The sequence below is a fragment of the Delphinus delphis genome, chromosome 4 (genome assembly GCF_949987515.2).
Source record: "Delphinus delphis chromosome 4, mDelDel1.2, whole genome shotgun sequence".
Taxonomy (NCBI): Eukaryota; Metazoa; Chordata; class Mammalia; order Artiodactyla; family Delphinidae; genus Delphinus; species Delphinus delphis.
This window is the reverse complement of record NC_082686.1, coordinates 136,543,460-136,561,311: the sequence shown is the minus strand read 5'-3', so window position 1 is coordinate 136,561,311 and position 17,852 is coordinate 136,543,460. Positions and strand designations below refer to the sequence as shown.

General features: G+C 44.1%; 2 protein-coding genes across 2 annotated transcripts in view; both read right to left on the bottom strand.

Moving 5' to 3' along the window:
• Positions 1-17,852, bottom strand: part of KCNH8 (potassium voltage-gated channel subfamily H member 8) — a 385,437-nt gene that overhangs the window by 292,653 nt on the left and 74,932 nt on the right. The gene's annotated exons all lie outside the window — the stretch shown is intronic.
• On the bottom strand, positions 3,272-12,848 carry LOC132423906 (farnesyl pyrophosphate synthase-like). The gene is given in 5 exon segments (XM_060009739.1): positions 3,272-3,503; positions 3,505-4,443; positions 5,428-5,494; positions 8,834-8,965; positions 12,773-12,848. Coding segments are annotated over 5 exon segments (1,446 nt in total).

Below are 17,852 nucleotides of genomic sequence, written 5' to 3'. Positions count from 1 at the left end.
CCATAGGGTGTAGGTAGTTGATATACTTTCTATGTCTGTACCACTTATAACATGTGTCTGTCTCTGTGTGTATCTCCTGTCAAGCTCTGTACTGAGAACAAAGCACTCATATTCAAACACAACCCATGGTTATTGTTGGGAATTCTTGAGTTCTCATGTATACGTGGTTCCTAATCTGGACAACGGATCGCTTCTAGGAGCCAAAGTTCTCACTAAGGAAAAGTATCATGCATTACCATTTACTCTCCATCCCCTCCACTTCACTGTGATATCAGAAGAGAATAAAACACTGGCCCATTTGGGGGTAAAGATCACTAATACTACAGAGAATAGAAGCTTTGCCTGCGTTGGGAAGAAATGAGTAAAAGGAAGAATCAAGGACAAGAGAGGCTAAGGAAGAAACACAGAGGGAGGGAGATGTTCTGCCTGTTTTTTGAGATTAGTAGGAAAACCAGACTGAGGCACCCAGAGAGTGACGTTGGCTCCGAAGGGGGATGACGATACTTCCCATGTTATGCTTGAAAGTAAGCAACAAACTCCAGCTAGTGATTTGAAGGAGTCACTGGATCTAATCCAGGCAAAAGGAGCCCAGTGAGGAACCCAGGGGAAGACTTGGAAGCACAGCGGTGAAAACAGACCCGAAGTCTTGTGGTCTAGTGGAAGTTCAGGGATGAGAAAATGGGACACTGTGGATGTTCAGACTGTACATAAACATGCAGATCGCATGCGTGCTGGTGGTGTTTCCTGTTATTGAAAATCTTTAGGGAACATTATAAGATGAGTACTGCGTTTGCAGAGCAATGCAAAACTGCAGGGGGCGCTATTCAGACCCCTGTCTTGTAGTCTCACGTGAATGGCACCTGCTAGAGCTTTGCTGAGCACAGCCTGGAAGGCCTGAGCATTAGCAAGTTAACAGCTGCCTTTCCTGCAGAGTGAACTGGTGTGTGTGTGTGTGTGTGTGTGTGTGTGTGATGCTGGAGCAGAAACCTTAATGCTAAATAAAGCATGATGCCTCCCAACGTAACTCGGTTTCTTGGTGCCAAGGCCTTATCAAGACAAGGATTATACAAACTATATCTTCTTTTGAGGGTCTTGGTCTCCACAAAATACCAAGCACGCCCTTGTAACAGTTGAGGCAAAAAGTCTCTGGGTATTCCAACTACTACTGATCAAAACACACACACGCACATTTACACACACACACAAATACATAATTATACGAAATATATGCAGACGTTTTATGAAATAAATACAGTAGGTGCTGCCTTTCCCAAAGCCATCCAGCCAACACTGCTGATTGTTGAAGCACTGCTCAGTACAATCCGTATGCCCAATATGAAGGCTGTAAGAAGTTTTCAAGTTATGCCTTTACAAGATAGTATTTAGTATTTACACTATTGGAATATCTGAGACTGGAGGAAGCTTTATATGGTCAAGAAGCATTTCAAATCGAAAGGGTTATTTCAAAGTATATATTTGCCATTCCTGACAATGTGGTTTACTCAAAGTATCACTTTTCATAGGCACTGAATTCATAATAAACACCCGTGAATATACAAACAATACGCCTCACTTTAAATCACTGGCGTGTACATACACCCAACCTATGACAACAGCACGAATATTTTATGGGAGAAAATAACATAAGTATCTTAAACGTAGACATACAATTTTGTGCTAACTTTAGTTCCATGTCATGGACATAAATATTGTCTGAATCTGTCACCTATGAATGCGGGAGCCCAAGAAACAAAAGGACTTCCAGACTAGATGGGAATGCCTATTCTAGAGGATAATGATTACAAGGAACTTGCAAGTCCACATCAATAAAACACCCCGCCTTCCAAAAGCCACGCAGCAAGCCAATGATTTTGGAAGCAGAATCTTACACATGAAGGGCAAGTTATTACATATAGTGAATATACACACCACATTCAGGAATCAGGGAGAAAGCTATCATTCTTAGAAGCCCTTAGGAGGAAAACAGATGTCAAAAACAATGACAACTAGGCCAATCTACTACATGCTCAAGAAGTAGTAGCTATGAAGACTTTGCCCTTGAATAGCCTACTATAGCGTGATGGGATAAAAGGACGTCTAGGCTGGGAGCCAGCAGACAAGTCTATGGCCCCACTATGCTACTGATATACTATGGGACCTCTGGTAAGTCACTTAACCTCTCTGTGCCTCAGTTTCCTTATCTGTAAAACAATGGATTGGATTTTTATGGGCCCCTGCTCTAACATTCTGTAACTCTCTTCTATCTCCTCAAATCTTCTTTCACACTAGCATTTGATTTCAAGAGTTAAGAATAAAGTCCAAACACTTAGGTTAGCATTAAATTCTCCATATTCTGACTACAGCCTTTGTCTCCAACCTTATCTTGGTCTATTCCTGAAACCACATCAATATCCCATTCGGATCCTCTTTTTCGCTCACTCTTCTGTTTTTCTTCCCTCGACTTCAGCTGAACTGTCTTTTACTCCATTCTATCATTTTCCAGAGCCACCTCTGGGTTACAGTTCTATATATCTGTCATCACTATAAGCCATAAGCCCCTCAAGGTCAGAGGCTGGGCCTTATGCAGGGTTTGTGCAGTAACCAGCAACACTTTGCCCAAAATATATCCTTGAGAGTGAGTGGTGATTCTGGTCTCGGTAAAACAACAAAAGGTCTGGTTTTACTTTAATCAATGATATATTTTGTTAAAAATCAAAACCAAGTGAGCCTTAAGAAAACTCAGTTCCTCTCACCCTTGTTGGAATGAATGCCTTTGAAAAGGAGTGAGAATTAAATGACATTTCAGATCATTATAAATGGTTATTTACCTTTAAACACAGACTAGCCAGGATTCACAATTTTCAAAGCAAGAAAGGTTCAGGTAAACAAAATAAATGTTACCAGACTAATTATCCACAGACTGCAGAGCAACTTTTAATGAATTACGTTGTCAAGTGATTAAAACACCTAATAGCTGGAATAAGGTTAAATATTTTCTAAGGTGGAACATATAAATGTACTCACTGTTGAAATGTGTCAGAATTTGCCTTTATTCAATGTCGAAGAAAAATTGGTCTCCTGTTTGAGTTAGACTACTCTATTTCCCACGTAAAAAAGCTTTACTTTGAAATTACCAAGAGAATACCCACTCCATGCCTATTAGTCTTAACAGAAATCTTGGCTGTCTTTTAAGACTGTTACACATTCTCCTACAGAGAAACACACATCAATAGAAGATGTATCACTGTAGGTCTTCCTTTTCTTTCACAGGTTAGACAATAATTTTTGGAGAGCCGCCCCTCCCCCCCCCCGAGTCTCTAGGTGACTTTTTCTGCTTGTAGATCTCGTGTGCTGGCCCCAGGATGGTGGCTGGGGACAGGGGCACAGCATACTCCTCCGTGAGACCCATAAGGTAGCTGTAACTGTCCTCCTTGTGCTGCATAAACACAGCCAGCAGATTCATCTCCTCGTCTGGCGCCTTCACCCGGGCCACCTTCTCGGCCTCCAAAGTTCTCCTGCAGGATCTGGCACTGGTCCGGAGAGGCCCGTGGCAAACACTGAGCCACCAGCCAGCTGCACTTGTTGTCCTGGATGTCAGTGCCGATCTTGCCCATCACACTGGGGTCCCCAAAGAGATCGAGGTTATCATCCTAAATCCGAAAGAACTCTCCCATCTCCAGCAGGATCTTCTTGGCATCGGTATGCTCCTTCTTCCCGTCAATGTCCACCACATACATGGCAGCAGCTACAGGAAGACAGAAGGAGTAGAAAGCTGTCTTGTATTTGACAATAGATCTGTACCTCTTTTCAGTGAATCTGCCAAGATCCACACTGTCCTGGGGGGCTGTGATGAGGTCCAGGGTCTGTCCGATCTCAGTCTGATAAGGACTCTGTAGGAAGAGCTCGATCAGGTTCAGGTAATAGGGCTGCTCCCAGCAGCAGAGCTTCAGCAGGTGGTAGATACACGCCTCCAAGAGGAAAGCATCATGAATGGCAGCCAAACCTATGCCTGGCTTCTGATACCAGCAGATCTGCCCCCCTCGGGTGAAGAACGCATCCATGAGGTTGTCTGACACCAAGAGGAAGGCTTGGAGCAGTTCCACGCACCAGCCCTCAGTCATGGCCCACCGGAGACTGTCAGCATCTTGCTTCCTGGGCTCCGACAGCTCCCAGAATGCTACCAGCACCGTCAAACCCCAAAGGTACTTGCCTCGGATGGCACAGTACTCCAGGACCTCCTTGAGTCGGGCAATAGCATCTCCTGTCTCTGGGTGCCCAGTGTCCTCCTCAGTCAGCACCTTGACAATCTGGAATAAGTGCTGGATGAAATCCTGCCTTTCTGCATAAACGTCCAATTTCTGGTCTCCATCTATTCTGAGGGAGGAGTAAAATACTCTGTTCCCGGATGCCAGTTGCTGATTGTCACTGTAGGTCTTAATCTGCCTTTGTTACGCCCTCTGTACATCACCAAATATGATGTATGTGATTTCAGAGAACTTCCTTTACATTTCCCCATCCCTAACTCTGCATATCTTTTTAGCTCAGAAAGATATTAAAGATTAAAATATTTGATATGAAACTAGAAAGTGATATAGCAGTACAACCTTTAAAAAGGCAGACTTTTTTTTTTTAAATTTCCCAAACAAATAGAAGAAAATGGCAAGTAAATGGTGAGCCTTCGAGGCATTGGGCTAGAAGTTTGAGGTTTCACAGTCCTAAATCGTCAAGTAAGAGTAGGAGGCACAGATGACCAGTTATAAAGTGGTTCACCATAGCAATGTGAGTTAGTACTGAATGGCTGACACAAACGTTTGCTCTTAGCAGTCAACTTTGAGACCTCAAATGAAAAATAATACAATGGCATCCAATCCCAAAGAAGCACATTTAACTTACAAAATGCACAAACTCAGCATGAATGTAGAGAAAGTAAATAAATAAGCAAACAATTTAAAAGAGAGGAAGAAGGTAACTTGACCATTCAGTTGGAATGGTGTCAAGATAAGCTTTTGGAAGGGCTGGGGGGAGGGACAGATTGGGAGTTTGGCATTGACATGTACACACTGCTATATTTAAAATGGATAACTGACAAGGACCTACTATATAGCACAGGGAACTCTGCTCAATATTCTGTAATAACCTAAATGGGAAAAGAACTTGAAAAAGAATAGATACATGTATATGTAAAAAGTAAGGTAAGCTTTTAAAAGAAGTATATTGTGGCCCCAAACATAAGGCAACTATTTCATCCGAGGCTATTCAATGTCAGGGAAAATCTGACTGTGTTAGTAAAAAACAGTGTGCAGTAGACTTACTTCATAGACTTACTTCATAGACTTACTTCAATTTAATCTTAGCACAGAATTGCTGAATAATGGATGACGGTTTTTAATGTCCTATGTTTGGAATATCCCCTTCGTTAACTCTCACCCGAGTGTCAAGCAATTATTCAGTGGAATCTTGAGGGCTCCAGGGGTGTCTTCATCTCCCCCAACGTCTATGAAACACAGAGTGCTAATAACTCTTCTTCTCCCTTATGGATCTGACCCATTTAAGATGCAGATAGAGATAAAGACCATGGAATATTTGTGCCAGAACCGGAAACAGAATTGGAGATATTGGCCCCAAACCTTTGTATCATAAAATGAGGAAACTGAGACCCAAAGAAGTTCAGGGATTTGGTCCAGGTCGAAACTTGAATGGGGAGTCACTTGGGAAATCTCAGGACAGCAAATACAGGTCTTTTTTCATTTCCCAGATGGGTTTCATCCTAAAAAGTGAGCTGGAATAAACTGGATGGTAGTCATCTCACTGCAGATTTATCTGTGGTCAAGGCAGAGGTTTCAAAGGCTCTACAACTATCTTATACCTGAGCTGGAAAGTTCTTCTGATCCACTTACTGTTATCAAAGCTTAGTACATCTATTTTTCTTGGAATGCAGTTTATTTAAAGCGAGAGCTGGTATTATTTGTCACATCATAGGCGTTTTTACAAGGCATTACGGATGTTCTCTGAAACCTTCACTGCAGTTATGTTGATGATTGGAAATGCCAAAAAAATTACCCTCCATACACAAACACACATGCACTAATTCTAATTAGTCAATTCTAGTTCAAGTGGAAGTAATGAAACATTTCACCATCATCTTTTTTCCCAGGAAACTAGAATATATTTTGGCTATGTAAAACACTTTTTTTATTTAAGCATCTATTATTATAGAATAAAGGCATTCTGCAAAAATGGCATTTAGCAATTCTCTCATATCTGAAAATAATTAGAAAAAACCATTTTCTCATGTAGAAATGTAATTTTCTATGTAGATGAACATAGTCCCATTTGGAAGGCAGATAGATAAGAACTCTGAGGAATTCATTGAAGCATTGAGGCTATGAAGATCTACTCAAGTTGCCTGGCTACATCTGTCCTATAATAACGGGATGCTAGTGTTATTTTTTCTTATAATACTTAGAGACTTGGTAAGTACTAATTATTTAATATCTACATATTTTTTAGAAGTTGCAGTCCATGTAGACATTACTAATATTAGCTGAAAAATGAGATTAAACTTTATTTGAGAATTTTATGCATTAGACCCCAGAAGACTTTTCAAGATGTAACAAAGGGAATTGAGAAGACGGAGGGAGGGATGATCCAGGTTTTGGAAGTCCTAAAGCTTTTTAAAACCAAGAGGAATTTTGTAAGAAAAAATATAAATACATTAGGAGTAAAGATGAAGATTCATTTAGGCTGAGAATAATCACAAAAATGACAAACCGTAAAAAGTTGACAAACACAAACGTCATAAAATCCAGAATAATAACAATGGCTGACATACCCTTTGTGATACTTTTCACGGACACTTGGCTGCCTCAGTCTGTTTCAATCCTCCTTTCTCCTCCCCAGAGAGAGAAACTAGAGAAAGCCCATGCGCAGCAACAGCCAAAAATAAATAAATAAAATAAATGGATTTATTTTTTTAAAAAAAAGAGGCACTACTTCCTTTCAGATGGATTCATGGGGGCGGCACCAACAGGACAGAGGTGCAGAGGAGACATTATGCAGAAAACAAATGACAGGGTTTATCACCTGTGGACTGAGGGATCTGGTGTGTGGCCTCTGTCAATGTCAACTTCCTGATAGCCCTGCTGTTTGTGGATAATGTTGCCAGCCAGGAATGAGTGTGGCTGAAAAAAATCAATGGCCTCTGTGTAGCCAGGCCTTCCCTTTGAAGTCTCATCCATTTTGGGTACCTTGTTGAGACAGTTCACCTCCTGGACCTCGTGATGTCAGAAACACCCTTCCATGCTTTCCTACAAACCACCAATCTTCCTCCTGGCTAAAGCACTGCTTAATGTGATAACGTCAGCCTTTACTTTTGAAGGTCATTCATGAGTTCCAGGAAGAAACTAAACCAAAATGGTCCAGGCATGGTCCCTGCCCACCGTGCTAAGCCAGGAAGCTGGGTGGTGATGCAGCTCGGAGGCTGGACTTCAGCTGGGGCTTAAGAAACAGCCCTCGGGCATCCTGTATGTGCCAGTATCTATGCTGGTACCACAGTGAAAACAAACCAGCAATGTGTAAGACACCCTTGCCCTCATTAAACTCCACATTCTATGAGGACAGAGGCTCATAAAAATACACAATATTTATGAGGGCAAAGGATGAGAACAAATAGAAAATTTTAATTTAAAATCATGCATTTTAAGACCAAGAAATGCACGGGGAGTTGCCTAGCTCCGTGGTCCTGCTGGGAATCGCTCCTGACACGGGCTACCAGAGGCCCATGAGAGAGAGGTCTTGATTATTAAGAAAACTGGATGTGACATCTGTGGGCCTTTGAAACCTCATCCACTCTAGTGAAGCCAGCTCCCAGAGCACTTTGTGGTCACTTTTGGAGCTTTCTACCTTGTTATGCTAGAAGGAAAATCACAGCAAGTCAGGACGCCTGAGTTCTCAGGCTGACCATCGGTTTCTTCCACGAGCCTCAGTGATGGCTCCTCCAATAGCTAAATGACAGTGGAAACAAGTCAAATGAGGCCTCTCAGTGTCTCAGCAGAAGGGATCCGGTTTCATCTTTTATGTGGAAAATGCTCTGAGCTCCAGGAAGGGAGGGACGGCAAGGTCCCTCCACCCGCGCCCTGCTGCCCCCAGGAATTGCAATCATCATAAACGTGACATCTGGCTAAAGGTCCCAGGTGTAGGGCACTACAGGAAAGCTATGTCGTGGTGTTCAAGAAAATGGTTTAAGACATGTTATGTCCTCCTCCCACCTGCCTTACTCCAATGTCTGAAAGGCATGCGCCTCTATGACTAAACCAACTGATAAAGAAAAAGGAGAAAGCCACACACATTTTTTCCAGCTGCTGTTATGCTCCAAGTACTGCTGTTCTAGGTGTATGGAATAAATCAGAGGAGGAAACAGACCAAGTGCCCCTCGTTGGGCTTACATTCCAGTGTCAGCGTTGGGGGAGAACAAAACTAGTAAATAAGCAAATTACCAAGTATGTTAGAAGGTGGTGAGTACTGCAGAAAAACAATAGATCAGGGAGACTGGGGGGCAGGGTGGGGAAGAGGGGAGATGATATGATTTTAAAGGGTATGATCAGGGGAGGGAGGCATTACTGAGAAAAGTATATTTGAAGACAGCCTTGAGAAGGGGGCCGTTCGTGAGCCCTGTGGGCAGTTGGGGTGCAAGGATGTTCCAGGCAGAGGGAACAGACAATGCGAAGGCCTTAGGGCAGAGACACACCCAAGTACTCACAGGACAGCAACAGTGTGACGCCTCACCGGGGGCAAGGGAGAGCACAGTAGTTCTGTGGCTTGAATTGTGTCTCACCAAAATGCATATGCTGAAGTCCTAACTCCCAGTACTTCACAGTGTGGCCTTTCTGGGAACCAGAGCCACTGCGGATGTAGCTAATTAAGATGAGGTCATACTGGAGTACGATGGGCCCCTCGCCCACTAGGACTGGTATAAAAAAGGAGAAATTTGGACAGACATGCACACAGTGAGGCTGCCAGGTGAAGACTGGCGTGATGTGGCACATGTCAAGGTCCCAACAGAGTCTAGGAGACAGGACTGGAACAGATCCTTCCCTGATGACTTCAAAGGGAACACAGTCCTGCTGACACCTTGATCTCAGACTTCTAGCCTCCAAAACTGTGACACAATACATGCCTGTGGTTTAAGCCACTCAGCTTGTGGTACTGGGCTCTGGAAGCTCTAGCAAAGTAATAGGCAATTAGGCCAAAGCGAGAGTAAAGGGGCAGATGATAAAAGGTCTTCATGCAAGGACACTGGAGGTGAGGTCCTCATAGCATCTTGAGCAGAGGAGTGAAATAATCTGCCCAAAGGCTGAGCTCCAGAGCACTGCAGTTTTATGAAGTCTCAGAAAAGAGATGCTGAGAAGGAGCCACCAGTGACGTAAAAGGAAACCCAGGAGAAGGTGCAGCGGGGAAAGCCCGTGGTACTTTTCTATCTAAAAGCATAGTCAGTGGTATGGCACAAGCAGTTCACTGCGGGTGGATCGGGGACAGTCACTGAAGAAGGAGGACAGACAAGTCCATCCACTTCCTCCAAGGCATACGCAAGCCAGTGAAGCCTAAAAAAACCTTTTAAGTCCATGGGCTTCCCCATGGTTCGTGGAATTTGACTTTTTTTCCCTAAATTTGACATTTATTGATCAGAAGAAAAAAAAGAAGATAATGGTAAAATCCTGGTTTGGGTGTGTAGGTCTTCTATTTGTGCTGAGTAAAACTATTATGAATCACTAAACAGGGCTCTTGAAGGTGAATCAGAAACGCCAAGGGTCTCAGAATCTAGTTTGGAGATTCATTCAGAAAACAGCTAATTCACTCAACTCCAGGGGCTCCTAATACACACGGCACAGATTCTTAAAAGGGAGTGCTTAACCTCACTTTGCAGCAACTCTGCTTCCCTAACTCCCCATCTGTACGGCCTCATGCAACGGGGAGATTGCTGGTGAAAGCCACAGCCCAAAGCTGAATACATAAGGTGACTGAATGTCAACCCAGAAATCCCATCCTGACAGACACACAGAACAACTTCAATACTCCCAGCTCCTGTCATTCAAAAGTCCCCATAGCCCTAATAGACCAGACTGGCCCAGCCTGCTCCCTGCAAGCACTGACGCTGAAGCCAGTCAGCCTGGGTTAGAATCCTAGCTGGGCAGCTCACTACCTAAGGATCTCGAACTTGCTTGAACTTGAATGGCCTTGGGCTTCGATGTACGTAACCGTAAAACAGGGATGATAACAGAACCGACTTCAGAGTATTGTAATAAGGATTCACCGAGTCAATAGTTGTCCTGAACCTAGAACATGCCTGGCACTCAGTAAAAATTATATAGGAATCTGTTAAACCCATAAACAAACAAGTATGTATTTTTCCCGGAAGAAGATTTTGATGAACAAACCAAAAAATAAAAAGGGCTAGAAAAGAAAAGTCTTCATATAGTGAAGAGAAACTTCTCAAGGTTTTAAAATATTTGTCTTGAGAAAACAATGTGTGCATCAATCACGACTCCTGGCTATGCATGTGCGCTCACCTGCTCACAAAATCCTCACCTACTTTAAAAGGTTGGACTTGACAGGGGCTTCCCTCGTGGCTCAGTGGTTGAGAATCTGCCTGCTAATGCAGGGGACACGGGTTCGAGCCCTGGTCTGGGAGGATCCCACATGCCGCGGAGCAACTAGGCCCATGAGCCACAACTGCTGAGCCTGTGCGTCTGGAGCTCCGCAACAAGAGAGGCCGTGATAGTGAGAGGCCCGCGCACCGCGATGAAGAGTGGCCCCCGCTCTCCGTAACTAGAGAAAGCCCTTGCACAGAAACGAAGACCCAATAGAGCCAAAAATGAATAAATTTTTTTAAAAAAAGTAACAAATGTTCAAGTATAATTGGTGTCTTTAAAAAAAGAAAGTTTGGACTTGACAGATTTTTATAAACTGTAGAAACGGAAGGTGAAATTTCTCAAGCCACATTAGCTAAATAAACTGAAATAGAACATTTTTCAACAAAAGCAGATGATTTCCCCCAACATGAATTAGCAGTGATGATAAGTGTACACAAGCCAAATGATTAGCCTTTTCAGGCGACGGACGGTGCTGGGACCACAGGAATCCCTCATCCAGTCCTCACGGCAACCTCAGGAGGTGTGGCCTGCTGTCACTCTCTATTTAAACCTGAAGATACGACCTCAGAGATGTTAAGTGTCTTCTCTACCCTCACACAGCTATGCATGGCGGAAAAGCAGAGCTGGAGCTCTTTACCACACTGCTTTGCTCACCCCAAAGCCTTCCTTCAGCCTCTGCTCAACCTGCCCTGCAACTCTGGTTCTTCCGCCCCTTCCCGGGCTCCCCACACCTGGCCTGCTGCCCGCTGCTGCCATCCCCGGGGCCCAGCAGAAAAATCAATCCTGCTGAGAAAACGGTTTCCTTGAGAACAGCACTCTGACTGCTGGGGAAACTGCAGAGAACACAAAAGGGGTTCCTCTCGTATCTGGGGCTTTGTGCTTCCTGGACAGACAAGCATTTCTATTCCACTGGGGAAAAAGAGGTTTTACAAAAGGGCACGTCCATGAAGGTGGCAGGTAAACTAACACACTTTACTGGTCTGGGGAATTATGATGATTGTTAAAAATTTTGAGGCTGTCAGTGACAATTACTCATTTTCCTGAAGTTAAAAACCCCCTGTGGTGAGAGGGGCGGGGATCATGGATCTGCAAAATTCATCAAGACTGCTGGTAAATATTGACCATCATTGGGAATTTCTATTACGAATATCTGCCCTTTCAACTCAATGCAGCACCACTTGAATTTCATCCAAAGTTACCTGCATAAAGTAAACAAGCTTCATCACCCATGTAGACGGAGGCCAGCCCACCTCAGCTGGTGCTACAATCTCTATTTTTTTCTCCCTCATTCCCCGCCTACAACGGAGAAAACTGGCTCAAAGAGCCAGCTAGCTAAAGGAAGGGGCAAAATTTGATGGGAAAGTGATAATTCAAGTTGTTCTGTGAATGATGGGTAGATCCAGCAGGTTCATTCAACACGGGCAAATTTTATTAGCAAAACTGCTCATTCAAATTACCAGGGGAACTAGGTTTCTGAACCCAAAAATGGTTCATTCCAAGCATGCCCATTATTCTAAATTTCTATTATTTTCTCAATTCCCAGTTGGATTCTGCTGCCTTCAAAGGCGGCATTGCTATTTGCAGTTGCTGACACTCGCTAGCGATGGCTCATAATTTCATCTAACGGTGGGACAACTAAAAATGTGACTGAATTAGCGACAGCTGTACTCCATCCAGCCACAAAGGAAAGGCGGCAAAGCTGGCGTGGAACCACCTTCTGAAGGGGGATACACAGCCTCTCTGAAGAAAGGAGAGCTACCAATAAGAACGCCCATCCCTTATTTATTAGTTTGTTTTTTGAGGCAGGGAGAGAAGAAGTTGTGTAACTGTCAAGTAATTGTTACCAAATGGAAAAACAGGAGTCACTTGGGGTCAACCAGGGAGCATTGACTAGGCTGAAAAACCCCCGACGGGATCGGTATTTGGTAGTCAAACGACAAACCACAAAACCACAATACATGGTGGGATCATGGAAAAGAGACAATTAAATCCAAGACGTGTTGAATTGTCTGCTCAAGCTTTCACTCTGCGTTAGCGTACCTGAAAACGAAATGGGCTGAAACAAGCTGCTTTCACACCGTGTGGGCCTAATTACCTTTCAAGACTGACATATACAACCTTACCTGGAAATCCAGGTCCTTCTAGTTCTCCTGGGTTCCTGTAGCCTTCCAACTGCCTTCCGCTAGCATCCCACTTCATGCCAGTGTGCAGTGCCAGGAGTTATAAATAAACCTGCTGCTACGGCCCCCAGTAATAACCATGATTTCCCTAAAAGGCATGCAAGTGTCAAGTTGTCAACTTAGTTTCTGAACCTCAGTGAATGCCAGTGCACAATTCCCAGGGCGTGGAGAACTAGCCTACCCCAAATAAACATGCCTGGAGAAGAGGAGAGCGATTTAGCTAAACAAGCAGACTCACTTCAGGGAACTGGGGTGGTAGAGCTCCAACCTGGATGCTGGCCCACACTCTCTGGGGAAGAGAAAGGAGGAAGAGATATGGCAGGAGGCGGTAACGGCAAAAGGTGTGTGAGCCTCCACAGAACAGATCATGGGCGTGTGGGCCTCCAGTGACAGTGGGCACAGGCCTTGGACGTTGAACCAGTGATCACAAACTTCACCCTGGACCAATGACAGGCCGTTGTCAAGACCAAAATGCTCAGCATAGAAGACACATTATGTTACGGAGAACATGCTGGAAGCGAGAGATTCCCTCAACCATAAGAAAGTGGTGGCGAAGAGGACAGGATTCATGGACCTCGAGATGATCATACTAAATGACGTAGGTCAGACAGAGAAAGACAAATACCATATGATATCACTTACATGTGGAATCTTTTAAAATGATACAAATGAACTTATTTACAAAACAGAAACGGACTCACACACATAGAAAACAAACTTATGGTTACCAAAAGGGAAAGGCTGGGGGAGGGATAAGTTAGGAGTTTGAGGTTAAGCAGATGCACACTACTATATATAAAATAGATAAACAACAAGGTCCTACTGTATAGCACAGGGAACTATACTCAGTATTTTGTAATAACCTACAGTGGAAAAGAATCTGAAAAAACTGAATCATTTTGCTGTACACCTTAAACTAACACAACATGGTGAATCAACTATACTTCAATTAAAAAAGAAAGACATAGGATTTGGAGTCAGATAGATCTAGTACAATCACCAGCTTCATTATCTTCTAGCTCTGTGGCCTGGGTACATATTTGAGGCCAGGTGCCTCAATGCAGAGCTTGAGACAAGGATTAGGACATATCTAATTTATTGAGGGCTGACTCTCAAGTAAAGCCTATAAGAGAATGAGAGGAAGAGGAGGACTGAGAATGGGAGAGAGAGCTAAGAAAGGACCAGGTTTCTGGTGAAGCTCCTCCTCAACCTGATCCACAGGAGCCTCTAGAGGGTGAACCGTACTGTAGAGTTGTCCTTGCCTGAGGTCACTGCCTCTGGCTCACAGGTGGAGGGGAGGATTAGGGAGGGTGCTAACCTCCTGGGCAAGGCAGCTCCCGTCGCTGAGGGCAATTATTTGAGGAGGGAGCCTCTGTCAGTTCAGCAGCCAATGCTTGGAGCAGCCGTGGGATGGGCCGACAGCAGTCTGGATCCAAGCCGGATATGGAAATCATACAGGATATAAAGTGCAATATAGATAATTACTAACTGTGATGAAAGAGTACCTGTGTAGTACCCTGGAGCTGAGGCAGATCATCTAAGGAAGATAAACTTGAAGACAGTGGGGTTCAGTTCACCAGAGAGCACAGAAGGATGCTGGTTTGGCCGCGATGGACAGGGGCTGGGCTGCCGTGCAAGCAAGGGGCCTCCACTCTCGGGAGTGTGAGGTGCAAGCGGGGCCAGATGAGCAACTGATGCTGTGGGTGCAGGTGCGGGAAATCTGGGGGCTGGCGGGAGGAAGGGAGTCACGTAGGGGCTCTGGTTTCAGGGTGAAGACAGCTGTGGGACTGTTACGGTGAGACTAAGGTTGCAGGTTTGCACAGCGACCGTGTCTGGGGCTCGATGCGTGGCGGGCAGGCTTCAGCAGCCGCCCTGGCGCTCAAACCTCCCTCCTCCAGGACCACGCTGCACGGGCAGGAGAGCATCTTCCTCCCGCAGAGCCCCCTGGCGCCCTCTACTGGAAGTCCGTTATCACGGAGCACGTATCAAACAGCTCGCTCAGAGCCATGAGGCAGCAAATCGATGACTGACCTAGCAAAGTAAAGGGGATCTGGATGGGGCACCAACCAAAACCCACTCTGCACAGTTTTCTCCTCTAGAAAATAGGAGTAACATCTAGTATATTGCTGTGCAGATAAAAGATTTTTTTTCCAGTGCATGATACAGGATAAGTACTCAACGAAGGCTATCAATTGCCATTCATATTGTCATTACCGTGTGATGACAAACCATGGAAAGAAACGGTGGGTTCCTCCTCCGCACTGCTTTTAAAAGTGCCAAGCATCCAGGCTACCTCCAGCACTGCTAAGAAGAGGGCTAACTAGAGACCAGTCTGCCCAAAGCAGGAGATATGAGATTCTTCTTGGATTTCCTACCGAGTCATTTAGTCCCGGTAGGATCACCTGGGAAGGAAAGTAAAGCTGTACTCGCCTTTTAGCAGATGAACAGAACAGACTGGTGAAACTAAGTCATGCTCCTGGAAGGTGCCATACTAACCAGTACCTTCTTGCTGTCAAAACAAAGCTCACACAGTTTCTAGAGGGCATCCCTGGCTGTCTAAAGGTTTATCCTCACCTGTACACCCTTCACCACTTTTAATCAGTAGTTTATAGGAAGATCCCATTATCAGATTTACAGACGCATAGATGGAAGGGAGAAGTAATATAGATAGATGTGGGATAAAAAGAACATGAAGAGGACATGTGTTGCCCAATAGAAGCAAAATCATTATTCGTTCATTTTTTTTAGTCCTATTAATGATACTGCCATGATGACAACACTTAATGAGCTTTAACTCTGTGCCAGGACTGTACTAAGCATGGGCCCAGAGTCATCGAATCATCGTAACAACCCTATGAAGTTGGTATTACTGTTACTCTCATTTATGGGACGACGGGGAATGTCAAGGGAGAAAAAGGACTCAGTCGACATCACACAGCTACGTGAGGAAATGCGAACCCAGATCTGTCTGCTTCCAGAGGCCATTGCTCTTCATTACGATAGTGTATCTGAATCCGGGACATGTGGCCTTGAAGTGTGGCTCTGCTCTGCCATTCCCTGGCTGTGTGAGCAAGTCACTTAACTCTCCAGGCTTCGATTTCCTCATGAGCAAAATGAGGACAATAGTAGCATTTCCCATAGGGCCATTGTAAGGATTAAGGGAAATAATATTGTAAAACACCTGGCAGGGTGATGGCTATGCAAGTGTTCAATAAATAGTAACCGTGGCTGATATTAACAATCATCATAAATTAACTTAGGATGGCAAAAGTCCAGACTCAAAAAGATCTTGCCAACTTTGCCCCATGGACCACACTAAAATTATGATATTTCTAGGAATAAAGGCAAATGCCTGCACAGGGTTTCCAGAGTCAACACGGTACACGTATAAGACCCGGCTCAATGACAAAGTTAAAGGAGAAATTCATTTAACAAATATTTATCAGTTGCACCTACATTTTGCAGACACCATGCCGCAGGCTGAGGACACTGCAGGAAACCACAAAAATAAAATCAAATCCCAGCTCTCATTGAGCTCATGCCTTTGTGGGATATGCAAAGGATGAAAAAACAAACAGGTAAATGCAGAGTCTGTCAGATAGTGATAAATGCTGTGAAGACAAATAAATCAGGGTATTGGGATAATATATGGGAGAGGGGGTGATCAGCAAAAGATTTTCTGATAAAAGGAGTCAGAGATGTGAGTGAGTGTGGGCATGTCAGAAGGAAGAGTGTTTTTTATTTTCTGTGTAAAAGTTTGGTTTAATTTTATAATTAATTGAAGACATATTATTTATTTAGCGGTACGCAGGCCTCTCACTGTTGTGGCCTCTCCCGTTGCGGAGCACAGGCTCCGGACGCGCAGGCTCAGCAGCCATGGCCCACGGGCCCAGCCGCTCCACAGCATGTGGGATCTTCCCGGACCGGGGCACGAACCCGTGTCCCCTGCATCGGCAGGCGGACTCTCAACCACTGCGCCACCAGGGAAGCCCCATGGAGGGGATTTTGATTTATGTTTCAGCCACTGCGGGGAGAAGAGACTGTTGCGGAACATGGAGGGGCGGGGGGTAGTCGTCTGTGCAAGAAGCATGATAGCCTGAACTACAATGGGAGCAGTGGAGTTGGTTAGAATTTGTTGGATTCTGGAAGAAATTTTTAGTTTTTAATTTTTGTTTTCAAGAAAAGTTTGATATATTTAACAGTGGTAAGAAACAAACTTCTGTTTATCAAAAGACATCATTTTTTTTTAATTGAAGTATAGTTGATTTACAATGTTGTATTAGTTTCCGGTGCACAGCAAAGTGATTCAGATATATATACATATCTGAATATGTGTGTGTGTGTGAGTGTGTGTGTATTCTTTTTCAGATTCTTTCCTTTTTATTTTTTAAAAAATCTTTATTTTATATTGGAGCATAGTTGATAACAATGTTGTGTTATTTTAAAATAGAGCCAATAGGGTAGCTGATGGTTTAGATAGACAATGAAAGAGAATGGGAAACACCAGGGTGACTTCAGGTTACTGGCCAAAGCAACTGAAAAAATAGAGTCTGGTTTAATGACATGAAGATTAGGGTGTGGGAGGAGATTTTTGGTGGGAAGGTACAATCAAGATTTGGGTTTTGGGTATTAAATCTGGGATACCTACTAGACATCCAAAAGAAGACATCCAGTAATTGGCTGTATATGGGTCTAGAGTTCAGAGGAGAGAGTTGGTCTAGAGATACAAAGGTCAAAGTCCTCAGTTTATAGATTTAAAACCCTGGAACTGATAGGATCACAGGAGTGCCTGTGGATGGAAATGAGGACAGGTTTAAAAGAGAGTCCTAGAAAACTCTGCTGTTTAGAGCAATGGACAGGATTGAAAGGTTCTATTGGGTACAACAAAGGAAAAAATGCTGTTTAATTTTAAATGGAATGGATTGCTTCCAAAGAAAATGGGGTCCTGTTCCATGCTCACAAGGAGCCCCAGTTGACAGCAGTCAGAGATACTGTAGGGGTTCCTCTACTGGATGGGAAGAAG